General features: G+C 36.5%; 1 protein-coding gene across 1 annotated transcript in view; it reads left to right on the forward strand.

Moving 5' to 3' along the window:
- The window catches only part of CBLB (Cbl proto-oncogene B), a 221686-nt gene that overhangs the window by 66540 nt on the left and 127527 nt on the right, over nt 1-27619 (forward strand). The window contains exon 3 of the mRNA XM_077771790.1: nt 26656-26802. Within this exon, the coding sequence (XP_077627916.1) occupies nt 26656-26802 (147 nt within the window). The remainder of the gene's footprint in view (nt 1-26655; nt 26803-27619) is intronic.

Consider the following 27619-nt stretch of genomic DNA (forward strand, 5'->3'; position numbering starts at 1 on the left):
CAGGATTAGCTTGAAAATTATTAACATGACTCAGCTAATTATTTTTGGCCAATTGAGATCCTTTATCATCTCTGATTTAATTGTGTGTATTTTCCTTTATGTGTTTGAAGAGAGCTATTTTGACTCCCTTTTACAATCCAGGGAACCTCCTCATTTTCCTCCAGATATCCCTGCAGCCTTTCAGGATTCTGTCCTAGGCTGCAGCCCTCGGTAACCTGCTAACAGAAGTGGAGTCCTGAGCTTGTCCCCATTTCTGAAGCATGTTTTGGGGGAAATCCTATTATTCTTAATTCTTACTCTTAGGAATTTTAACAGGCACTTTGTTGTTAGCTTAGAGTATCTTGCCCATGCCCAAACAATGCAAGCAAGGACAACAACTTGCAGAGGCGTCTTCAAGATGGCAGTGGGCCAGGGGCACCTGGGTGGCTCAGTTGGTTGAGTGTCCAACTTCAGCTCAGGTCATGATCTCATGGTGTGTGTGGAGCCTGCTTCAGATTCTGTGTCTCCCTCTCTCTCTGACCTTCCCCTGATCACACCGTCTCTCTCTCACTCAGAAATAAATTCAAAAAATTAAAAAAAAAAAAAAACAAAGATGGCAGTGGGCCAGGCCGAGCCTCTTTTAAGAAGTCCCTCCACTGTTCACGGTACCACAGAGACTGAAGGAAGAAGGCCATTTCATGTAAATGAATTCAGTGATGTGGTTAAGCACAACAAAGTTCTTTATAAAATGAAAATTAAAATTATTCAGACCTGTCTTAATGCTTAATGCTTACTTATAAAGGCTAAATGACTAATTGGAGTAGCCATTTGTTAGATTACTCATTCTAACCTTTGAGTTCATTATCCTTTAAGTAGCAAAACATATTTTAAATAGGCTATAATAAATTGAAATATTAAAAATATATGCCTGCTCATTAAAAATACTGTCTTTTCTCACTTTCATAAGTATGGTATTTAACACAGTAATTAAGTATTTTAGTCTCCTGTACCTGGGTTTGCAAGCTATTAAAGTTATAGACCATTTATGTGTTAGTAATGGCTGCTGCTGCTTTTTATGTTATTTTCTTGGTGCTCTAAAGATTATTTTTTATTACTAAACCAATATTTCAGTGACAGAGAGTAAATCCTTTGTAAAATTTGGCTTTCAACCTGCTCAAGTCATGAATGATTAAAAACATTTGTTTCATTAAAACTCATTAGTTAAACATTCAAAAAGTGTGTTTTAAATCCCTTTGCCAGAGTTTTTTTTTTTTTTTTTTAGTATTCTGAGGTAGCATTTTTTTTTCAAGTGGTTGAATAAGTCAGATGGGTCAGCCTTCTTTTTTAATTAAATATTCATTTAACAGTCTTTCACAATTTGTTTTCATGGTTTTTTTTTTTACTAAATTTGACTTAATGTAGTTGTTTGCTAAATCCCAAATGATGTCATTACACGTGTTCTTTTTTTTTCTATACCAATTCTATAAATGCTATTTCTCAGTAAATCAGACCAGCTTAGGTATTTATTGAAACATTATCAGTAGGGTAATTTGGGATATTACTTGGCTCACAGTTTTAGATTGGGATTAATGGTTTTATATAGATTTTGTTTTCTTAGAAATTTGTAATCCCAGGTTTTTGTCAACAAGCCCATTTGAACCAGTTAAGTGCTTGCCGTTTAAAGAATTCTAAAGTTAATTTTTCTGTAAATTTAATATGAATCTTGACAGTGATTCCCAATCATGGTGGGATGTCAGAATCACCTGGAGAGTGTTAAAAGCAGTACCAGGGTCTTGATACTCTGATGCTATGGTTGACTTGGGCTGGAGTGGGCCCTAGCAGTGATGGGCTAGACATGCCCCTCAGGTGATTCTGATGTGCATCCCATCATTGGAACTGTTGAGTATTGGAAGGCACCTGGAGATCTTCTTACTCAATGGTTTTCAACCTTGCTGCAAATTGGAATCATGTGGGGAGCTTACACAATTCTGATGTCTTGGCCCCACTCCCAGAAGTTTTAGTTGTTTGAGGATATTGCCTGGGCATGGAGATGGTAGAGAATAGTCAGGTGATTCTGGCACAAAGGCCAAAATTGAGAACCACTGGTCACCATTTTTTTTTTTAAGATGAGGAATCTGAGACCTAGACCAAAGAGATTAAGTGACTTGTTCAAAATCCATAGAACAAAACTACAGTTCTAATATTTGGACTTGTAGTCCAGTGTTTTTACCAGGACCTTACATTTTTATGAAAGTAGAGGTTTTGGCATGTCAGAAGTACCCCTAAAATTATGTTTCTTGGCTGCTTAGTCCAGAAAATGACAAATATTTTCTCTTAACACTGAAAATGTGAAAGTTTAGTGCCAAGATTGAATGATTACCTGTGTTATGACATAAGAGAAATTAGGAGCTTGAAATTAGACACACTTATGTATTCTAGAATTTGGGCATATAATCTGGAAGCGAACTAGACAAAGACGTAACCAAAGTCAAATGCGTTAGGCCAGGTTAGCCTCAGGCCATTATTTCCATAGCAGGAATTATAATGCGAGTGTTTATAACTTGGGCCATTTCTAGAAGGTTGTACCAGCCTATAAGGTTGGAGTCACAACTACAATATATGTTGCAAAGTGTACTTTATCAATAACATTAATAGCAATGCTAGAAATTAGAGCAGTGATTTAGAAATATAATCTTCAGAATGTCAGAAAAGGGGAAATGTTGAGAAAATGTTATAGGCTAACTATATGCTCTTATATATTTGGGGAACAAATGTGTATTTGGTACTCTTAGGGCAGAGGGAAAGTGTAAGGCAGCTGTTACCCTTTAACCCACATCTAATTAATTCCCCAAACACACAAAGCTTACTGCAACACCTTAATAGACTCGTCCTTCTATAGTCTTTTTTTAGCATCTTCATAAACATAAGGGTGTGTTTAAGAAGTATTTGTTGAATGAACGAAGTAGATTGTAAACTCTTAGGGCAGGTGTGTTGCAAAATGTGCAAAAGTAGCAGCAGCAACAGCTTCTGGGAATCTTGTTGGTAAGACAGATTCTCAGTCTACTCAAGAGTTACTGAATTTGTCCTAAGGTAAGGATTACCATAACTTTTGTATTCTCTGAAGGACCTAAAATAAAAAAATAAGTTGCTTGCATTTATAAAGTGATCATAGATGCTAGGTAGGTAGTGCATTACAAATTTAGTGCCATATGTAGCACTTTGTCTATCAGTTTGCTTTTGCTGCATAGTGAACCTAGTGGCTTAAGAGAAAAATTATTATTCCTCTTGATTCTTTGGGTGGGCTGAGTGCTTCCTCTGGTCTGGGCTGCTCAACTGTGGCTGGATGGCCTAGGGTGAAAGGCCTAGGCCTTTGTGTGTGTCTGAGGCCTCCCGTGAGTGTCTGGAGCTTCTCTTCATGTGTCTCATCCTTAAAGAGGATAGCCAGCGCATGTTTGTAAGATTGCATACTGGTTCTCAGCAGTCTGAGAAGGGACCCACTGAGAAGGGACCCAAAGGGACCCACGCCGCACAAGGGCTGTGTAAGCCTTTGCTTCTGTTGCACTTGATAATGGCTCATTAGCAAAGCAAGTCACATGATGAAGCCTTGCTTAAAGCAATGAAACATGAGTTTCCATCTCTTGATGGAGGGAGCAGTCACATTGCAAAGGCATGTGCATACAGGTAGGGAAAGAATTTGTAGCTGCTGTGTAATTTATTCAGTAAGTATTTGTTGATGGATTACAACTTGTTTACTCTTCATAGAATATTAATGGCCTACAGGAGCAAGATAGATATCCTTTAAAAACAAAAAGGACATTTTAAGAGCTGTAATTTTGTGATGATTTGTTCACATCTTGCCCTTTTTTTCATGGAGAACTGTTTTATTAATGCTTCTGCAGGAAAAAAAAAGGGTCTCTGGGGACATCCTTTGTTTTTTGTTTTTGTTTTTGTTTTTATTTATTTTTTTAAAATGTGGATCTGTGACAGAAATGGGTACAAGAGTTGACAGGTTCAAATTTTAAGATATTTCAGTAGAGTATACTTTTTTTTTCCTGTTAAAAATCTGATCATATGGATGTTTGGTTTGGAGTTTTGTTGCAAGGTCTCAGAGTTTGTTTATCAGTTACAACAATAGCTTTAAGACTGACTGTAAACACCTTGGGGCACCTGGCTGGTGCAGTCAGTAGAACAAAGGACAAGATCTTGATCTCAGGGTCTTCAGTTCAAGCCCCATGCTGGGTGTGGAGCTTACTTTAAAAAAAAAAAAAAAAAGACTACACAAACCTGACTCTAAGTTGGGGATGTGTATATGTGTATCTGGGAGGGGTAATTGGTATAGACACTAACTCAAGGTACATAGTAAAATCCTAATGGCTGGGAGAACATTTTTTTACCCTGTGTTCACATCATCCCTCAAAACTGAATGTTTAAGAATATGTTTTATTCTTGCTTGGGTTATAGGGTGAATAAATACAGAAAAATTGGGAATATATAAGTATAAATTACAAAATAAAAATCACATGAATATAACCTTACCATTCAGAGGTAACATTGCACAAATGTTATTTCTGAATCAAATGCTGAAATACTCTTGTTTCTCTGCTTATTATGCAAATATTTTAATTGTAGATGGAAGTAGTCTGTCTTACAAGGTACTAAAGCTTCTGAATGCAACTACTGCCTTATTTAACAAATGTGTACTAATTATACCTATTATTTGTAGTTAATAAAAAGAAAAGGACTTTCAAATGGTAACTTTTCCCTGCTTACCCTGTTTTTTTAAAACATCTACATTAAAATTTTTGTTTGTTTGCCTCTACCCCTTATTTTATTTTGTTAATTTCTTCTTGCTCTTTTCCCTCTTTAATGTTTTTCCTTTATTTTTTTTCTTTTATTAAACTTTATTTTGAGAGAGCGTGTATGCACAAGAGAGTGTGGAAGAGAGAGAGTGGAGGGGGGTTTGAGCAGTGAGAGGAGAGAGAGAGAGTGAGAGAGAGAGAGAGAGAGAGAGAGATTCCCAAGTAGGTTCCATGCTGTGAGTGCAGAGACCTAACTGGAGCTCAAAGTCATGGACTGTGAGATCATGACCTAAGCCCAAACCAAGAGCCAGATGATCAGTTGACAGAGCCACCCAGGCACTCCTTTATTTTCTCAATTGCAGGGTCCTTTTGCTTTCTTTGTTTAATATTATATATCACCTGTTCTTTTCCTCCACTACTATTCTGTTCTGCATTTCCATCTTTATTACTCTGGTCATTTTTATACACTTTATTTTTCAATCTAGACATGTTATTAGATTTTGAGAGATTAGCAACAAATTATCACCCTGGTGATCTCTTTTCATTTTTCACTATTTCTTTTTAGAAGTATTGATGTTTCTTTTAAAAGGAATTGGGTCCTTCCTTGCTGCTTCATCCTCCTACTGTGTGGTCCTCGACTGTGGTCCTTTTTGCTTTCTCTGTGATGCCCTTCAGTCCCCAAACACAACAAAGCCACAGATGCCTCCCCAAATTCCTGACCTCCTCACATACATTCATTCATTAACAGACTTTGACATCTAAGCTGCCACTTTTCATTTGAAACCTTGTACCTTTGCTTAAACTCATGTCACTTAAAATAAGCAAAGGGGAACAAAGGGTAGTTCTTGGGTTTTAAAAGAGGAAGTTTTCTTCCCCACCCCTAATCTGAATCTCTAACATCTGGTTCTGACTACAGATGGGGGGAAAAACAGACTTAAATCCCCCATTCAGCCTGCTCTTACCCCCAAACACTTAGATTTCAGATAACATTTCTATTTTTATTCTGGTCTGAAGGGTCAGATGTTTTGGTTAATGACTTGTAACAGGAGATCTAAAGGTAGTGCCCAGTATGTTATATTTCTCTGAATCGTTGTAATGCAGCATACCAGCATTTCACATTTTTGGATGGGGTTAAATTGAATCATCTTTTAATGAAACCCTGAAAGAAAGAAGTTATCATTGAACCCCATGTGCTTTTGTCTTGTTTTAGAAACAGTAAAAACCAGATATGTTTAATTCATCTATACATTAAAAAAATCTGGGGCAGCTGGGTGGTTCAGTCGGTTATGTGTCTGACCTTGGCTTACATCATGATCTCACCATCCGTGAATTCGAGCCCTACATCAGGCTCTGTACTGACAGCTTGGGGCTGGGAGCCTGCTTTGGATTCTGTGTCTCCTGTTCTTCCTGCCCCTCCCCCACTCATGCTCTGTCTTTTTAAAATAAACATTAAAAAATTTTTTTTTAAAATACTTGTTTTGGAAACAAAAAACTTTTCATCTACTATAAAATAATTCATTTTTGCATTTTTTTAAAATATTCTCATTTATTTCTAGGAGAGAGAGAAAGAGAGAGACAGCATGAGCAGGGGAGGGTCAGAGAGAGAGGGAGATACAGACTCTGAAATTGGCTCCAGGCTCTGAGCTAGCTGTCAGCACAGAGCCTGACACAGGGCTTGAACCCATGAATCATGAGATCATGACCTGATCCAAAGTCAGACAGTTAACCAACTGAGTCACCCAGATGCCCCTGTATTTTAACTTTTGAATAGGTAATGAATTTACATGGTGCCATGGGATATTTGTGTATTAAAAAAATTTTTTTAATGTTTATTTATTTTTGAGGGAGAGAGAGACGGAGCATGAGCAAGGGAGGGCTCTTTACTTTTACCATTGTGGTGGATATAACCAGGGAAAACTGCCTTGCTCAAGCTTGAATAGGTTAATGAAAAGGATAGAGCTCTTCCATTTCTCAAATTATTTTTTCTGCTTCAATGTACAGAATTAAAAGATACCTGAGAGGGAGGGATTATTAACCAAGAAAATCAAGCTGTCGTGATATCTGAGTTTATAAATTACAAACTTAAAGTAGGCCTAATTTTACCTACATTGTTTTTCATGTTTATCAGAAATTCAGAAGTTTGGAAAACTGAATTTTTATTGAAATTTTGAGTTTATTATGTGAAGTTAGTGGTTGGATTTTTCAAGGAAAGAAAGATGAATTAAAAAAAAGTGTGAAATCCACAATTGCAGGTTGAGAAAATGATGAGCCAGCTTTTTTTCTGATATTAGCCTCAATTCATGGACTTTGGCAGTTTCACCTTTTGCTTTAGGGGTACTAAAAGATAACCTGAGGCATATCAAAAATTTTAAAAGTTTGAGCAAAAATCAGTTCAAATCTGGCAGAATGCAATCTAGCAGAAGGAAGGGACCTCCAAGGAGCTTTAGACAAGGAAAGATTTGGGGGCAGCTGTCTGGCTCAGTCGGTAGAGCATGTAACTCTTGATCTCAGGGTCATGGGTTTAAGCCCCACATTTGGTGTGGAGCTTACTTAAAGATTTTTTAAATTAAAAAATAAAAAAAAGGGAAGATTTTTATAGGTAGAAGGGAGTGGGGATAAGGAAGTTATATGAGGCAAAAAAGCAGATTGGTTTTCCAGGGTTATTTTACTTTAGGGAATGGTAGGGGTCTATCAGATTTCCTAACTAGTACTAATCAGCTGATTCCTGATTGATTGGTTTAAGATTCCATTTCTGGGAGAGCCAAAACTATAATTAAGTCTCAGTTTGGTGACATGGGATTTCGCATAAGCTACTCCATTTGGAGCTCATTGTCTTGTTTTAACAGTGGGTGAGATTGGACTGAAAAGTAGCCCAGTGGGGAGGTCAGTCTTTGAGACCATAAGCTTGTGTTTCAAGAAGTGAATGTGAAGAAAAGAACAGAAATTTTCCTCCTTCTTTACCCAGAGTAGGGGGAAATGTGTGTGTGTATGTGTGTATAGAATATACATATCGATCCACGTATTTATGGATATCTATATTATTTACTTGAGAGCGGAAATCATATAGTATACACTTTTGAATCTCTTTTGCTCAACATTATGATTGAGAGAGTCATCTTATTGCTGCATGTTATTGTAGCTTGTTCATTTTCATTACTGTTTGGTATTCTGTTTGGGGAATATTTCACTATCCATTCTGCTGTTGACAGACATTTGACTAGTTTGGGTTTGAATAGCGCTGCTGTGAAAGGTTCTAGAACATGTCTTTTTGCTCAGATATGCATGCCGTTCTGATATATAGTTAAGAGTGGAATTGCTGGGTCATAGGGTATGCGTGCGTTCCAATTTAGTAGAATATATGTATACATTTTTGATATTTTAATATATTTATTCGTTATCTGTTGCTAACTTTCTTGGTCACTTAAAAGTAAATTATGGCTTGATTAATTGGCCAGCCCTCAAAAAAGTATTGCCTGTTTATATTAGGGGCTAAATGTGTGTGTGGTTCCAGTATAAATAGGGGCTGAAAGACTCAGTTCTGAGCCCCTAATTGGTCTGTAATATTGCGCCTGCCTCAGTTCTTTTGGGTTTGTGGTTCCACTTCTATAAATGAGAAGACAGAAATATTTATATGATTTTAAGGTGACTTCATGTCTACATTTCTATATAATTATTTTTTTAAAATTTTTTAATGTTTTATTTATTTCTAGGAGAGAGAGAGAGAGAGACAACGTGAGCAGGGGAGGGTCAGAGAGAGAGGGAGTCACAGACTGAAACAGGCTCCAGGCTCTGAGCTGGCAGTCAGCACAGAGCCCGATGCGGGGCTCGAACCCACGAACCGCGAGATCGTGACCTAAGCGAAAGTCGGACGCTTAACCGACTAAGCCACCCAGGCGCCCCTCTATATAATTATTTTGAAGTGTCCTTGAAAATGTGACATAAGTGTGCTTTTGTGATATCTGGTAACTTGAGGAGCAAACCTACGTAGTAGTAAGAAGTAAGTAAATAAGTAAGTAGTAAGTAAATAAGTAAGTAGTAAGGATTGAATATGCAGGGATCTATTTGGCCTTTTCAGTAAACAGGCATGACTTTTAATAATAGGCTAATTTACATAGGATCTATGTTAAAATGACTTTTTCCTTACATGGTAATAGTTATCAGGAAGTTTAACAGAGTGTTTGAAATTACAGTACAATATTTATAATCCAAATAATTTGATAACCTAGAATTTCATGTCCAAAGAAATCTTTGAATTTTGTGTTAAACTTCTGGTTGAGCTAAATGAATCAAAATGAGAACCATTGTGTTTGGTTTTATTTTTTAGTGTTGGATGGGCATATTTCAATAATCCATTCTTTTTTTATATGGCATTTTCCCATGTGTAATCTGTATTTGTAAATCAGTTTCAGAGTTGGAGAAAAATGAGCAAATATTTAATAGATAAATAATAATTAGTTATCAGTAAGCTGGATATAGTTCATTTTTGTGAGAACTTCTTGGTCACTTTTTTTTTGCTTTTGTTTTCCTTTATTTATTTATCTATTTATTTATTTATTTTTCTTAAATACTTTATTGCCAAGTTGGTCACTTTTTGTATCATTTCTTTTCAAGGCCTGTAGTATGTCCCTAGCTTAGTTCTTCACTGTGATTAGGGACATGTGATTTGCAGCATGAAACTTCTAGAGTCTGGAGGAGTCTCTGAACTCCTCCTCACCGAGGTTCCTCAGACCCATCCTTAGCCTGGAACTGGACATCATAGCAGGCATTTTAGTGACTCTTTCATGGAGTTCAATTTATTTAATTTTAAGGAATACATTTTTTCCCCTGAAATTCTGTCCCCCCTTTTATTTTGTGGTGTGAAAATATTATTTAATATCAAATAGATGATGATAGATTTTGTGTTAATGCCCTTTGGTGAAATAAATAAATATGTTAGTTTCCCCTATTTTTGTTATCGTTAAACATTTCAAGGTCTTTTAAATAAAAACATCTGGAAAACAGTTGGTCATAGAACACCTTCCCCCATCAGTCCTTTTATATTGAAAAGCTTAGCTTCTCTGCATCGTAATTTTTCTGAGTGCCTTCGTTCATTTTACCCTTGATTTATTACTCCAGTCTGGCCTCTCAAAGAGCACTGGGCATGCTATATGCTCTGTGCCAAAAGAATCTCTTTCTGCCTTTTCCTTTCCTTCTCTCAGGTGCCAGAACAGAGCAGCCTTACCCTTAGGATAACACAGCTGCTCCTTTCAAACCTGGATGCTCCCTGGCCTTGTTCCAGCCTGTGGTGTGGCGAGCATCACTCCCCCACAGGCAGTGCCAACATCTTTCTTTCTTTGATTAGAGGTTCTTATGATAAAATTAGTTAGCTTAGCTTGATTGACAATTTCCAAGGATATTTATGCTGGTGGGTAGGCAGGGAGGCCCTGATTGCTCTTTAATTATTAAGTTACAAGGAGACATATAGCAGTGGGAAAAATTAGTTCTAGGTGGAGAATGCACTTTAGTAGCATTTGGAGAAGGTATTTTTTATTTTTCTGCTGGCAGAGAAACTTCTCTCCCCCCACCCTTTTGTTCTTTTTTTTAAAGTTTATTTATTTTCATGTGACAGAGAGAGAGAGCGAGCATGAGAGAGAGCACAAGCCAGCAAGGAAGGCACAGAGAGAGAAAGACTGAGAATCCCAAGTAAGCTCCATACTGTCAGCAGGGAGCCTGATGTGATCCCATGAACCCCTGAGATCATGACCTGAGCCAAAATCAAGAGTTAGAGGCTTAATTGACTGAGCTACCCAGGTGCCCCCACCCTTTGTTCTTAAGGATAGAACCAAACATAGCAAAGAATTGCTTTCATTTAGAAATCTCAAAGGTTAATGGGGATGGAGGGAGATTATAGAAGGGAGAGCTAATTTGCTCCTTTTTCAAATTAGGTGAGCCACTTGGGCTGAACTAGTGATGTGTGTGGTCGTCTTCTATTTCCTGTGGTAGGAGGAAACAAGCCTTCTCTTTGACCTCTGGCGATATATTAACCACTCAGAAGAATTTAGTTCTCTTAGGATAGAGACGTGGGGGTGAAGTGGGGTGTGGTGATGAGGTTATTATCAGCCTGATGTTGATATTTACGAATGTGAAAAGTACAGACTGTCCCCGAACTGGGCCATCCAGGACTCAGGGTGAGTTCTTCTGGGCTATTGAGCAAGAGTGATGACAAATGAAAGCCCATCAGTAGTTGCCCTTGAGTCTGCTAAAAGAGAAGCTAAATCATTCCAAAACAATGACTTTCCAGCCCTGTGATGACATTAGCTGACTCCTAGCACATTGGCTGTGTCATGAGAGGGATGGATAGATACGTGATTTGGAAAACAGAGTGGAATCTTTCACAAATCTTTAATTAGGTACTTAGACCTTGAGGCTGCTTTTGATGCAGTTTTACTTAGAGGCAGAGTAATGAAAAATAAAAGATCTTCTGAGGTTCCTGCTAAGTCAGTATATTACAGATGTTAAACATGCATATGAATCACCTGAGGGTCTTATTAAAATACAGATTCTGACTTAGCAGTTCTGGGGTGGGGTCTGAAATTTTGCATTTCTAACAAGCTATGAGGTGATGTTTCTTTTCTGGTGCTTGTCCAAGGACTGAAGTTTGAGTATAACTGTTAGACATTTATTTTTGTTCTTGCCCTACATCTTAAATGTTGAGCTGAAATCTAAGGCCCACTAAATAACTATCTTCACTCATTCTCCTTCATGTTTACCCTTTCTTTCTTACCACTTGACTCTGGAGATGCTATTCATAGTGAAGAAGGCTATTTTATTTTTCCCTGTGGTAAATATATTATAGGTGTATTATGGGAAGAACAGTGGTAAATAACAGTAATAGGATCCAAATTAAATCCATCAACCAACATACAGAAATTCTTTCTGAGCAGCAACGAAACGCTTGGCTACACATTGCTATTTGCAGACATCTCCATGTGGTACCATATTCACATGTGTGTTATACCTAACAGATGTCTGCGAAACAGATTTTTGTGACAGATTTTGACACAGGAAATACATCAGGCTCCATAAAATTTAATGGAAAGATATATTGCTTAACTGCAGCCCATTTTTAAAGAACAGATTGCAATGTATTCAGTGAAATCATTTGGGTCTTATTCTTGAGAGCTTTGGCAGTTTCCCTATCCAGAGAATTATCTATGAGAATGTCACCTGGTGGCACGGTATTTGATTGGCTATTGAAAATATTGTGTTTGGGGTTGACCATATTCAGTTTTCTATTAAAATCATGGAAAAAAGACACATTTCTTCACTAAATTTTTATCTGGTGAATCATTTCTGGAAGTGAGGGAATTACTGTGGTATTTTGAAATAGAAACACATCTTTTCAGATGTGCCTCAGCAATGTGATCTCTGAGCCTTTTTCAAATGGTAATACACCAGGGGCTGAGAGCCTGCCAAAGTAGAACATCTGCTTCCAAGACGTAGGCTTCTGGTGCATTCCTGTCTGCATGCTATTGTTTTCTTTCACTTGTTTTGTCACTTTGTTAAATCTAGCTATACTGCATCAAGAACACAAGAAACTCTCCAAATTCAATTATTATGACAGAAATCTTCAACAAAAGGTTTTAAATTTGCATAACAATCTAGGAATTCCTAGTTATTCAATTACACCTTGTGTGATGCATTCTATTAAATTTTGGTTTTTGGTTTTTTTCAAACTCTCCTCAGATGCAACCCTCCCTGATGGAATTATGGTTGGATATATAGACCTCTGCATCCTTAGCAGCCTGGGTAGATGGTGGGCCTGTGCTGGTAAAATGGGCAGGCCCAGATAGGAAGGCAGTTGAATATATCTACGGCATGGTGGTGTTGCCCTAGCAGTCTCTTCCCTGAATACAGATTACTTCTGACTCTGCCATCTGTCACATTGCCAAACTCCTCTATACCCACAGACTTGTCTACCAGGCTTGCTGCTTTTATCTGACCTGTTCTTCTGCCTTTCCCATGCCTTTCTCACTCCTTTTTAAGAGGCTCAGGGTTGAGTAGTTTCTTCCGTTAGCTTCTGTGTTCCTGAAGCACATTGAATGCACCTCAATTATACAATTACAGCATATTGTAATTGTGTGTTTTTAAATATAATTACCCATTTAGATGATAAACTCCTGGAGGGCAGGGGCATAACTGGTTTTCATTTTGTCCCCACTGCCTAGTGTTAGTGGCAGATCATAGTAGTGCCTTGAAAATGTTTATTGAGTGAATAACTTTATTTAATGTCACCAGAATTCCATATATCTGTATATATCTGTGTAGATATGGATCAAAATCTCTATGCCTATGAAATTATTCTAAAACAGGGAGAACTTTGGTTTGTACAAACAAGCTAGACTTTCAGGAAAGCAGGGAGCTGCGTCCTAAGATCAGCCAGCAAATGAAAAGATTAACTGGTGCTGCTTTTACTGCCTCATCTTTTTGGATTATTTGTAGCTTTCCTTTCTCTCCTAATATTTGAGTTCCTTAAGAAATACTTGATTAAGCAGGAAATCAAATTTTCATAAGTTAATACACAATCTATCTCATGTTATTCTGCTGTTTAACTGAAATATTAAAATGACTTCTACTTTTTAAAATATTTGGATTTTCTTATTTCTGTGAAGTTAAAAATGTTTTTTAATGTTTTATTTATTTCTAAGAGAGAATGAGAGAGGCAGCGTGAGCAGGGGAGGGTCAGAGAGAGAGGGAGACACAGAATCCGAAGCAGGCTCCAAGCTCTGAGCTAGCTGTCAGCACAGAGCCCGACGTGGGGCTCGAACCCACGAACCGTGAGATCATGACCTGAGCTGAAGTCAGACGCTTAACCAACTAAGTCACCCAGGCGCCCCTCCTATGAAGTTTTAAACGATTGGTATCTCCAGGAGAGGAATAATGATTCTTGTGCTTAGTGTGTAAGTTAAATTTTGTAAGTTTTGGGTATAGCAGTACATCTGTTGAATAACAATTTCACTAAAAGCATTTACCTGGTAGACAGGTACAATGATCTGTTAGCAGCATTTAAAAAAAATTTTTTAAATGTTTTATTTATTTCTGGGAGAGAGAGAGAGAGAGACAGCGTGAGCAGGGGAGGGTCAGAGAGAGAGGGAGTCACAGACTCTGAAACAGGCTCCAGGATCTGAGCTGGCAGTCAGCAAGAGCCCGACGCGGGGCTCGAACCCACGAACCACGAGGTCATGACCTAAGCGAAAGTCGGACGCTTACCCGACTAAGCCACCCAGGCGCCCCTGTTAGCAGCATTTTTAAATGTCTTCTCAAGTGACATTATAGTGACGATTTAGGTACAGCTGAAAGCCAAAAGAATTAGGCTTAAATTAAAAAAAAAAATTAGTGTATATACTCCAGTTTTGATAAGTAAGGGTTTATTAATAGTGCTTGACTTTTAAGCAGAGACCCCAGTGAATAGAACTAGATAAGCCAAAATCTAGGATGATTTCTTACCTAGACATATGTCAAATCTAGTTTGTTAAGTCGTCTTCAGAAAACAGGGAATTTATGTGGCAGCTCAATTAAAAGACCTTTCTCTATAGTCTATAAACATTTCAGGTCTTCGTGTACATTTTACATTCATAAAATACTAAGGGGATTTTCTACCTTTGAGCATTTAAGACTTGTAGAAATTAAGTCTGTTGTCAGTATAAATCAGTGGATTAACCTAATGGTATTTTCACATTTCAGTTCATTGTGGGTTATGTAAATAAATATGTTTGGGAAATTAACTGTAGTAAATTCCTTCAGATCCAAATATGAGTAGGCTGCTTTCCAATTAGTATAGTCCAGATTTTGTCTAAAAATCTCTCTTGGTTGGTTGGTTCTAGTATCAGAGAAAATACAGTGGTTGTAAATTTCATAAATTCCAGTGTGTAAAAATACTTTGTTAGGTAGAAATACAGCTTTTAAATAATGTGTCTGATGTTTCTTAATCCATGTCATTTATTCAAATTGACAGAAGAGTGTCCAATCCATTCAACTGCTACTATTGATGATGATAATGATTGTAGTAATAAGTTGATAGTACTTAATAACACTAGTAATAATGATTAACATTTATCAAATGTTTGCTATATGTCAGTTTCTTAAGCCAGTTATTTACTACCATGTATCAAACCACCACAAAATTTAGTGGCTTAATTTAACAACAATTATTGTTTGTTATGATTTGGTAGGTTGACTTCATATGACGTTGGCTTGAATATTGGCTCAACTGGAAGGTCCAATGCATTCACTCACATACCTAGCATATGTTGCTGCCTTGCAGCTGGGAACACACTTGGGTCTGCATGACTTCTTGGGCATCCTCACAGCATGGCATCTAAATTCCAAGAACATTTTCCAAGATGGCAAAGACAGAAACTGTAGCTCTCTTAAGGCCTAGCCTAAGAATTTATATAGTGTCATTTCTTCCACATTCATCAAAGTGAGGCATAGTCTAGTCCAGGTCTAAGGGGAAGGGAAGTAGACACCACTCCATGATGGGAGGAGTGGCAAAAAATTTTTGGCCATCTGTAATCCTCCACAAATCCTCTGAGGTTTGTCCTCTTATAATTCATATCTCAGAGATGAGAAAAACAAGGCTTAGAAGGCATAGCTTAATACTCAAGTCATTCAGGTACTAAATGATTTAAGCTCCAGTTGAGGTTAATTTGACTCTGGAGCTGCCCTTTTAACTAGTGTAATAAACTGCCTTCAGGGTGTAGGTAGATTAGATCTATTTGTCTTCTACTACAAAACCAAGATCTGAAGGAGTTTTATTGATGTGGGGATTATTCTGTTTGCAATCGTACTGAAATAGTAAAGGGATTTGATTCATATTATTGATCAGCCATCATGTGGTAAACATAATAGTCTCCCTAAATTTGGATATGTCTAAACTCTTGGTTGAGATGAAAGTTAAAATTCTTAGACCTGTTGTTATCCTATGCTTTCTACACATATTAGCACATTTCCTTACCAAGAACAAATAAATAAAAGTGACTTTTAAAAGCATAAGTTTCCCAGCAGGCATACTCTATTATAGCAGTCTGCATTTTTCATATGGTTTCAATATTCTAGAGTTTACTATTCATTAACATGAAACACAGAGCTTTTACATTGCCTTTTTTTGTTATTTCTGCTGCTTTGTGGTTTTCTTTCTTTTGAGAGCCAGTGTTCAAGGATTTCCTTGTTGAAAAAAGATAAATGTCAGAATGCCTATTATGGTAAAGAACAATAAAAATTAAGGCTTCCAAATACACTAATGATTTTTTTGTATTTATTATAACTTTAATTTTCTATGTTAGATTTTTGTATCCTGACTTAAGGAATTCTACAATCCCAGACAGAGGTATATTAAAGGAATTTGTAAATTGAAGAGGTCATATAGCATCTCATACTTCTTATTGGTTACAGGCTATAAAATGGATTCACAATTTTTGTCGAAACCAAATGGGCTTTTTTGTGCCAGGTCTATCTAGTCACCTCCTACCAGCTGGAATAAAAGTGATGGTAGATTCATAGCATGAGGCCTCAGAAATGATGTACCACAATCACCTTATTTTATAGAGGAAAAAATTTGAATAAGAAGCTTTCAGCTCTGTTTTCATTTCATGGAGCAATGAGACAGAGAGCCATGTCTGGAACCCTACACTAACAATGTCCTATTTTCCTCCACTATATTGTAGTATTTCCTTCATGATGGCCCTTATTGGAAATGTAGAAACACTTATCTAGAAGATCCCATCACCAATCCCAGCTACAGAATAAATGAAATCCAATTGTACTTTCACCAGTTTAAGAAAATCTTAGACCTTACAAAAAAATTTTTTAATGTATCTTTTGTTGCTGTGTTCAGAAAATTTAAAAAGTTTACAGTGGTCCAGGAAATCATACTGCTAATACCTTTGACAGCCATGTCTTCCTATGATTGGTTTACCTTTTTGTTTTTCGTTTTGAAAGGAAAAACATATCTCAATATATTCATTGCTTTAAAAAGTTTAGCATTTCTCTGCGAGGCTCTAAATTAGCTCCTTTCTTTTGACTCATTGCCGTATATACATATCATGTATTTGGTAAACTGAAGAAAAAAAAAGTGGGTAATTGAATCCTTTGGTCATATGTAACTAGAAATTACTTTCATGCTGTTTCATGACAAAGAATATATGTGATGTGTCAATTTGTCTGTATAACTATCAAACCATGCTCCAAGACGTAACTCCACTTGAATTGTGTTTTTTAAGCAGACTATTATAAAGGTAGGAGATAAAATCACCAGCTAGATTTAAAGATAATGAGACTTAAACAGATTGAGATGACTCCTTGTTCTCTTGAGCAGTATTCGATTGTTTCACCTTTGTAGTCCCTGCTTAATGCTCTAAATGATTGAGTCATTCTGTTAGAGAGGGGTTTGGGAAAATACTAGTGTGCCATTGGTGACTGTACTGTGGCCAAAAGGCTAATGCCTTTTAGAAAATTGAGAATCAGTGGTCAAGTAAAAGGTTTGGGGTGACGGTACCGGAAATGCCCACTTGACTTGAAAGCCAAAGCAGTCTAGATGCCAGTGGGACCTGTCGCAGGATGGGAACATTGCAGTGGGTATGGAAGTCTATTTTCTGCCCTACCTGTACATTACAGGTTTGCCCGAGAAAATCAGTATAATGACTCTCCCATGACATTTTTGTTTCTTGTTGAAAATTGGAAAATTTAAAGACAAAATTATAGAGAAACCATATAAATTTACTACTCAGAGTACTACTGTTTATATCTTTGTGTATATATCTTATAGTTTTTCAATTTATCTATAATGTGATATTCAGCTTTTTAATAGAACTAAGACTGTATTGGGCATACTATTTATTATCCTTTTTTCCCTTCTCTCTTTTATGGCATACATGTGCACATACACATTCAGTGTTTTATAATGTGGTATCCATATCAGATTATACCAAAAATAAATGAGAATTGCTTACAAAAATCGTGTTTGTTTTCCCCCCAACCATTGGAATAAAGATAATTCCTATCCAAGGGGGGAAGAGATGGAAAAAAAAAATCTCATGATTTTAGTTTTCTTCTGCTGGTCACTGACAGCATGAGCACCAGGGAGATGAGCTTTATTCCCGTTTGTCTTTTATTTGCTCCATGAGAGCAGGGTTGAAGTGGGACAAAGGTATCAATTAGGAAAATTTCCAGAGCCAAAGGAGGAAGTAACTGTCAGGAACAAGTAATGTGATGGGAAACTATGTTATGCTTCCTCAGAAAGTATGACAAATGTTCAATTTAATTGAGCTTCTGGAAACTACACATGAGGGATCTAGCACTAATTTCCTTTCCTAGCTTGCTGGTATGATATTTCCATTCACCAGAAAATTAAAAAGGATAAGGGAGGAAAGATCTTAGAAGTCATAGAACAGTTTTTTTTTTCTAATTTAGAGTCAACCCCCTGATTTTTAATCCTTTATTTTTAAGTCTGTTTATTTTGAGAAAGCTAGAGAACATGTGAGCAAGGGAGGGGCAGAGAGAGAGGGAGAGAGGGAATCCCAGATAGGCTCCATGCTATCAGCACAGAGCCTGATGTGGGATTTGAACCCATGACCCATGAGATCATGACCGGAGCTGAAGTTAAGAGTTGGAGGCTTAATTCCACTGAGCCACCCAGGTGCCCCTAGATTTTTAATTCTTAAAGCAGCTTTCAGTAAAATTTCTTTTCATCAAAGATTGGAAAGTTGATGCCTTACTATGTGGCATTTCTAGAAACTGTTTTTATACTCTGCTTCTATCTATATCTGTTCATTGGCACTGCCTTGGCGTCAGGAAAAACTTTCTTATTTATAGTTATTAAAAATTTTTCTTAACCCTTAAATATAGCATTTATTAAATATCGATTATGCATAAAAAGCTTTTAAAAATATAATAAGACTTTTCCTTTTCCAAGAAAAGAGTTTTGCTCTGATGGAAGTGAAATGCAATGTATATATATAATAACCATGCTGCTTTTCAGAGAAACTTTGTGCTATGGCAGGTCGTGCGAAGTGGTGGAGGTGTGATAGATTACACCTGAGAAAGGAGTACAGGAAAGATAGCATGGGAGTACTTTGATCTAAAATTGGTACAAGTGGAAGCACAACAGGCTGCAGCATGGGAGCTTTGTACCTGAGAGGAGGAAGGGATGGGTCACTCCATGGTGTGGAGCAGAGAAAGCAGGAGACCATTTGAATAGCTGAAGGAGAGCACAGAGAGGTGGTGTAAGAAATGGCAAAAAGTGGGGCATATGGGTGTTTCCATCCATTAAGGGTCCGACTCTTGGTTTCAGCTCAGGTCATGATCTCATAGTTCGTGAGTTCGAGCCCCACATGACACTGTGAGCTGACAGTGTGGAGACTGCTTGGGATTCTCTCTCTCCCTCTATCTCTACTCCTCCCCCACCCATGCGCACTCTCCTCTCAAAATAAAAAAGTAAACTTAAAAAAAATGGCAGAAAGATAGCTTTGTCCCACAGACAGTAGAAATCCTTAAAGGAAATATTTTAGGAAAATATTAAACCATATTTTATTAAGTAAAACAAAACCAAAAATCACTCTTGAAGTGTCAAATGTGATGAAAAATAAAAATTGTGGAGTAGGGAGTGTAACAAGTGAAAGATAATTAAGAATTTTCCATTTGAAGCAATACTTCTAATTGAATAATTCAGATTACTAATTCACTGTAATTTTTTTTATGGTAGTCTACAAGGAATTGCAAAGAACAAAAAAATAAATCTAGGTTAAAAAAAAAAAGAGAAAGTGTTGCTTCAGATTTAACTTTGTTTTGTTTTTGATGAGACTCGTCTCTTATCACATTATGCCGTGTCATAAAAGTATAGTTTGAACTTCTGATGTTTCTTTTGAAAAAGAACCTAACAAAGAAAACAAAGTTCTGTGTTCTGGTTGCTTCTATATGAATGTCATAGCGATGATGACTTTTCACTTAGTTCACAGAACTTTCATTATACTTTACCTTAAGTAAAAAAGAATGTAGGAATAGATTTTTTCTTTTCTCTCTCAAGCAATAGACTGGTCTACATTTTAAGATTTATTTTACAAAAGGATACTTGTTAAAGATTAGGTTTAATCAAAAGACGTCCAATACTAAAGACAAAAGAGTTTTCTGTATTGAAGTGGCTCTTGTTAAGCTTTTAAACCAGTAGATATGGTGATCATATCATACTGAAGTATGTTTTCATCATAAATTTTCCATTTAAAACTGTTGAAATCCTCAGAGATGTTAACCCCACTTTGGCATTGCCACAAAATTAAAATAACTGACTTTAAAACAATTATTTGGGGAGCTTTTTTGAATATGTTGAGATAAGGTTTATTGTAGTTATTTCTTTATGTAAACTGTCATAAACATAGGAAATTTCAAAATCCACACAAATGCCCCCATTCAACCTTGAAGTTATCTAATACCTAGCTGAAGTCCCATTCACCTTATTGTACCTGCCCATTGCAGGGCTACCTTCTGGTCAGTGCTGCATCACCCTAGGAATTGTAAGCTCTTCTCCCTCCCTCACTGATTACCACCTTTGTTCGGGTCCTTTTGCGGTTTTATTCCCACTGCATTGTCCAGTGCCATAGGAGATGTCGGAGTCCCCTAAATTCATAAAGAGTAGGATTGTACCATCATCCTTGCATTATCGGTGCCTAAACCAAAGTTAGTATATGTAGATACTCAAGATTTGTGGCATAAATGACTGAATGGATGAACCGAATACTTGTCCTTTGCTTGCCCTGGAACTATGACGGGCAACCATTGACAACTAATGATCTTGATAAACTGAGAACGATGATTTTTGCCTTATTAAGATGGTTATCAATTTAATGAACAATAATATGGGAGAAGGAAGAAAGACTAATGATAAGTTACTTACACTTTTAAACAGAGGTGGTGGGTAGAACTAATAATAACTCTGATTTATTGTTTTAAAATTTTGATGTGTTAGGCTCTTACCTCCAAGGCCTTATTTACTCATGACAATTCAGTGGGATGGGCATTTTTATTTAAGCTTTTAGGGGTGAGGAAGCTGATGCAGACTGGTTCAGCAACTTGTTCAAGAGTACAGATGCAAACCTAGTACTGTCCAATTCAGGCCACAATCCTTAATATAGGATAGTTGGCGGGTGAAGCAGATTATCTTTTGAATATCACCAGGGAACTTGTCAAAGGATATTATATTTGAACGTAATAGGCATATTTCATGCTTGAGTTAGGCTTAAGTAAGGCGTTTATAAATTGTCCATTTAAAACTGTTTTAGAAAGGAAATATATTTACTGTGAGAGCAGCATCCTTAATTTGAGAGATGGAGTCTTAGTTTTCTTAATAGACGTTTGCAGGCAACATATTTGGAAATATACCACTGTGAAATCAGAGGACGACCGGTGTTCATCTTCCTCAGCCACAATGTAGGGCTTGGCCTTCCCAGCCATGTTAGTGGTAGGTGATGTGTTCTTTAACAGAGGAAAAAGGTTTTCCTTTGTTATTCAACTTAGTGCAGTTTTGGGACTGACATCTTTTGCTAAATTCCTTTTTAAGTGAGCAGTTAAATTTCTTTTTTTTAAATTAAAAAAAATTTTTTTTACAAATAGTTTATTGTCAAGTTGGTTTCCATATAACACCCAGGGCTCATCCCCACAAGTGCCTTCCTCCATGCCCATCTCCCCCCTCCCCCCCACATCCATCAGTCCTCAGTTTGTTTTTCAGCATTCAAGAGTCTCTCATGGTTTGCCTCTCTCCCTTTTCCCCACCATTTCCCCCCTTCTTCTCCCCCATGGTCCTCAGTTAAGCTTCTAAAAGTAACTTGGGGCAGCTTGAAAAGTGATCCTTTCCCCTGCGATTCAGGGTTAGTCAGTTTCTGCTTACACTCTTCACTTCTCTCATGACGTGGGGTGGACTCTGAGTGTTTGTTGGTATTTGGACTTGGCAGCTCTGCCTCATACTCCCTTCAGAAACTTTGCAAACCTTAAAGCATTTGGGCAGGGAATGGGTAGGATCCAGTTTAATTTAAGGCTCTCAGGATCCATCTTAATAATAGTCTCTGTTCCCATGAGGGAGAAATGAAAAGCAAGGCTTACATCAGCTTAGTCTCTTCACTTTCTTAGGAATCGAAATGTTCCCAAGGTCAAAAACAGTGTGAAGTAACTCTCTAAACCCATCTTGGAGGGCACTACATCAGAAATACAGTGAATGGAAATTGCTCTTTAACTGGACGTGAGTCTCGTTTTAAGTGCCACTGTTTATATTCTTTATGTCCTGCCTCTCTTTTTAAGTTGAATTTGTAAAGATTAAGAAGAGCATGTTCTACTTTTTAAATGTGAGAATTAAATTAATAGTTTTTAGATAAAAAATGGTCTCCCATTTCTTCTACCAAAGGTGGTCCATGCTCACAAACTTTAGACCTCGCTGATATAAAGTATCATTTGAAGTTTTTCACTAATTCAGCATTTAAAGCTTTTTATTTCTTCCTTGATTTATGACACAGCTGTTTCTTGAAAAAATGCATGGACTATATGCAATCCGATTAGATTACATTCTTTGTGTATCTCCCACATTTAGTGGGGGCTACTAATCAAATCCTGATATATTTTTATGCATTTTTCAAATTTAATTTATCATGTCAAGATGGCTATGTATTTGGTGCGTTGCCCCCACCATATTGTATCATAATAATCTGTTCATGGCTTTTTTCCCCATTTAACGTGCTATGTTTATTAAGGGTACGATTGTATCATCCCACATCATTGTGTGCCTCCAGTCTCTTAGGACGTTGGCTGTAGCCACTGTAAGCTACTGAGACTTATTCCTAAACAGTGAAACTCCATCATTCCAGAAGTCATGCTAATTCACTCTGGTTCAACCTCACATTCTGTGCAGTAATGTAATCTGACTTTTGGAGAAATTGATTCATACCATTTTGAAGAAATACAATATTAGGTGGCTAAATCCAGGATAAAAAGAGATACCTTGCTGTGTGGGCAATATTGACACTGCTGATGCATTGCATACTTCAAAAAATAATGTCGCTAGCTTTCTTTCTCATTTACCCGCCCTTCCTCTTCTTCAAGTTTCCTCGAACACCAGCATCTTTACTGGCATACCCAGTATTGCCACCTGGAAGCTACTTTTTGATCACTTGGTATTTCAAGATACTACTTTTCTGAAGCTTCTTTCTTAATAAACAAAATTTCACACAAAACTGATGTTAAAAATGCCATAGCTTGTGGTGGTTAATGGCAGATGTGGTAGTAATTAGTCAAAATGTCTCTGATGTGAAAGTGTTGCAGAATTCTTTGTAAAATTAAAGTTATGTTTACAGGGTTATTGAGTCTTCGTGGACAAGCTTTTTTTTACTTCTTTTGGGGATAGGGGAGTTTAGATGATAGAATATATTCTTAATTTGTAATAATCAAATCCTTTATTAAGCACTCATCATTTTGGTGTTGTGATGAGCAGCAATCAGTGGACCTAGGGAAAATTGGCCAAGTATGGAAAATTTTCATAATAAGAAAAAAACATTTCATCTGGAAAGAAGACGTATTGTCATTGCCTTTCTTCCTCCTGTGTCTAAATGGTTAGAAATAATTCTATTCTTGGATTTTGTTCTCAAAATTAAAAGTTATTTTAAAAGCTGAGAAGGGGAATTAAAGCACATAATGTACAGCAAAATAATGTTAAACAGTAATAAAGCCCCGGAATTACATAAAAGACAAAAACCATAAGCTGTGATGATACATTTAAATGACATTGGATAGTACAATTAGGTGTCAGTTCTTTTCATATCTTGCTGTGAATTGCATCCTCTAAAAACTGATCTTTTAAATAATGGATTTCCAAGGTGATCATTTACATATCACATACATATATTACGTATATATGTGTATTTAAAAATTAGATATAAATTAAAAATTAGATATAAAATAAATAGAGATATATATTCTCGTCTGTGTGAAAATTAAGGTGACACAACACTTTTGCAGTCACATGTTTTTAATAACTTGAATTTGAGTTTCTTTAAAGACTAAAGGCAAAAATATATCTTTTTTCACTGCCTTAATTTATGCAAAAAGTTAAAAAAATGTGATCCACTTGCAGGAATAAGAAAGTTGAACTCTTACCTACATTTTATAATTAAAAAGTGATTATTTAATTTTAGATACTAATGATTACTAGAGCATCTAGACTGTAAATTATAAAGATAAAATGTTAGTATTTCTGCTTTTAAAGGTGGTGGCTAACCAGTGGATCACATAGCTGAGATGGGTAATCACTAGCATTGTGCTTCAGACTTTAGATCTAACAAATAAAAATGAAAAACATTTGGATGTGATTAAAGAACAAAGGCATAAGTGGATAGAGAGCAACCAATTCAGACATAAGGAACAGTTGGTTTACCCTAATTATAGCCATCGTGATGTTTTCTTTTTTTTTTTTTTTCTGTATGTATCAATTGGAAGTTTGGCAGAAAATTAACCCTTTTTCCTAATTATATAAGTAAATTTGTTGCAGATTTTCTAAAATGACTTTATGTTCTTCCTTCAACTCAAATTTCAAAAGTCAGTTGCAGCTTGTACTGACCACAATTCTTCCCTTTGATCTAGTTCAATAGTTCAGTTTTCATTTCCTACAACTGAATTTCTTGTATCTACCATCATCTAAATGAGGATGTATCGATATAAATGAGAAGATCAAAGTCAAATAAAGAACTTTCACATTTGGGTTAGGCTGAATTGTGTGGAAGTGTGGCTGAATCTAAGAAAATAACAGAGCATTATATATAACTATAATGACTTTGCAGATTGTTTATTGTTGTTAAGCATTAAAATATGGCCTACATTTCTGATTGCTCTTTCTCATAAGTCTCCTCATAGATTATAAACATTATAGAAATGGGGACAGTTTGGTTTTCCAATAGAGATGCGTTCATTGAAGTATAAGAGTACTTTATATTATTGTTTTCCTTTCATTCCTACTTTTCCCACTTTTTATCACGAGTACCTTCTTTATTCTGTATTCTTTTTACGTGGAAAGTTATAGATCCTTTTCTAAATGTTTTAGAAAGAGTGATACTCAGTGACTTTATTGACAGGTGCATATTGTATGATCTCTTCGGTACCTAACATGTTTTGATTTTTTTGCTTGTTATTTGAGAGTCATTAAACACAGATACATAGTGAAAATGGGGCAAAGAACCATATCTCTCTGCGTCATAGGCATATTGAAATATTGTGTAGTTTTAAATGCATTGCAAATGCGATGGCTTTTTCTGCTGATTATCCTCAATATTTACTTTTAGTCCTAAAACAATTGCATTCTCTCTCTCCTCACCTTTGACCCCTTACCACACACACAAAAGCAGCTGAAGCTTCGAAATGCAAAGATATAGATAGATAGATAGGTGGATGAATGGATGGATGGATGGATAGATAGATAGATAGATAGATAGATAGGTAGATATACAGAGTTTTGGTGATTCTCCTCCTATAGAAATATAACGAAGCATGGTCAGTCCAAAACTGAAAAGTTCTTTAGTTTTTTGTGTTTCAATTGCTTCTTTACTGGTTAATGCTAGCAGTTTTGGGCTGATTCACATAATGTTATAAAGTTTTTATGAAGTGGCAGGAAGGAGTGCAGGTGATATTCTGAAGTATGAATCATGTTTTGAATCATGTTTTAAATTCTGTCAGATTCCCCAGAACTTACCATGGTAATTACAGTTCAGATGACACCTGACTTTCCCAACATTCTACACCACTTTTTTCATACCAGCATAAATTTTTCTCTTTTTAAAAAAATGTTTATTTATTTATTTTGAGAACAAGAGAGAGAGCACAAGCAGGGAAGGGGCAGAGAGAGAGGGAGAGAATCCCAAGCTGGCTCCATCCTGTAAGCACAGAGCCCAATATGGGGCTCAAACTCACAAACCAGGAGATTATGACCTCAACCAAAATCAAGAGTCAGATGCTTAACTGACTAAGCCACCCAGGCGTCCCATAACTTTTCTTCCTAAAATGGACTTAATCATGTGCTCCGTCTTTTTAATCCATTGGCTCCCTGTTCCTTCTAGCCGTAGCTCTTAATAAGGAGAGAACACTAGAATTGCTCAAGGAGCTTCTGAAATACAAGCATATCTGGAACCCCATCATCAGAAACTCTCATTTCTTGGTGGGAGTAGAAATGTATTTGACAAAAAGTTTGTTCATTGTCTCAGGTGCCTCTTTATGTCACGTCCTCACCAAACTTTCTCATCCTGTGTGCTGCCACTCCCTTCAATGATTTTCTGCTCTTCTCTAGCTATGCTAAACCTGGCAATGACACAAATAGTTCTATTCCATCCCTCTGTGCTTTGTATAGAAGCTGCTGCTACTGCCCCAATACCTTCTTTCCTTCCCTTCCTCCCCTTCACTACAAGTCTTTCATCTGTCAAACTATGTAATCTTCCCTAGAGCCTCCTCTAATGATAAATCTTTCCTTGCTTCCTCATGTAGAAATAGTCACTCTGACTTTTGTGTTCAGCATTTATATTTGATTATGATTTTTTATCTTCCCCATTAAACTGTGACTTTGTTGAAATCATGTAATTTATCTTGTTCCTGCTTATGTTAAATAAATAAATGGATGGATAAAAAATGAAAGCCTTTTAGGAATTTAAACGTATAGTTTATATGAACATTGATTTTAGATTCATTATTCAGTTGAGGTTCATGATCAGCCACCAAAACTTGTGTTAATACTGTTTGTAATTTTATTTTTCATAATATGTATTCCCATTAAAACTTACATGCACCTATATATATATATTTTTCATTTTCCCACCTCTGTCTACAGACGAAATCTCACCAAACTGTCCCTTATCTTCAGTCACATGCTGGCAGAAATTAAAGCAATCTTTCCCAATGGGCAATTCCAAGGAGATAACTTTCGTATCACGAAAGCAGATGCTGCTGAATTCTGGAGGAAGTTTTTTGGAGACAAGTGAGTACAAATAATTATTATAATCTGCATCCATTTTTTGAAGAATGACCTCTGCTTACCTTGAGTTCCATATGGTATCGGTTTTACTTGAATAATTTGAGACTGTACTTGAGCATATTTGATAAATGTTTTGACTGCTAATTTTTCTGTTTAGCCACCAAAAGTGTGCCTCAGTTACTGAATAGTTTTATGTTACTGTAAAGCAAATATCAGTCATACTATATTTGTTTGGTGAGCATTCGTTGAGTTAAATAAGAAGCAGAGGTATATAAGATGGAATCTCTCAGAAGCTCTCAGAATTATCTTTTTTATAACTTAGTACACACTTAGGACATGTATACAAAATAAAAGGCAGAAAGGGATAGAGACTTTAAAAATGGCATAAATTCTTCTGAAAATTCAGAGAGGGCAACAGTTGCTTCATGATTGAATGAATCAGGGACTGCTTCCTAGAGGAGGTGGTATATAAGCTTCGTTAAGAGCTGATATTCAGGTGAGAGAAACCCAATTCAGGTTTTCTTTGTATCATTGTACAGTGAGTTTGAGTTGTATAAACAAGATATCGAAATGAGGATCTTGTGTAAACAAGGTATAGAAATGCTATCATGAAGTAGCTAGATAAAGATGATTTCCTTTAGGTACTTCTTCCCCAGACACAAACTTTGGTGAGCACCTTAGAATGTCCTTGAATGTAGGCAGAATCCTGGCTGAGTATTAAGGAAGAAGAGTGATTGCTTACACATAGATTATAGTTTTATCTCCTATTTTAAAGTCTCTATGTATACATTCACTGGTGAAATGAGACCTATGAAATGTT

This window comes from Crocuta crocuta, unplaced genomic scaffold, assembly GCF_008692635.1.
Source record: "Crocuta crocuta isolate KB4526 unplaced genomic scaffold, BGI_CrCroc_1.0 scaffold56, whole genome shotgun sequence".
In the NCBI taxonomy this organism is placed as follows: domain Eukaryota; kingdom Metazoa; phylum Chordata; class Mammalia; order Carnivora; family Hyaenidae; genus Crocuta; species Crocuta crocuta.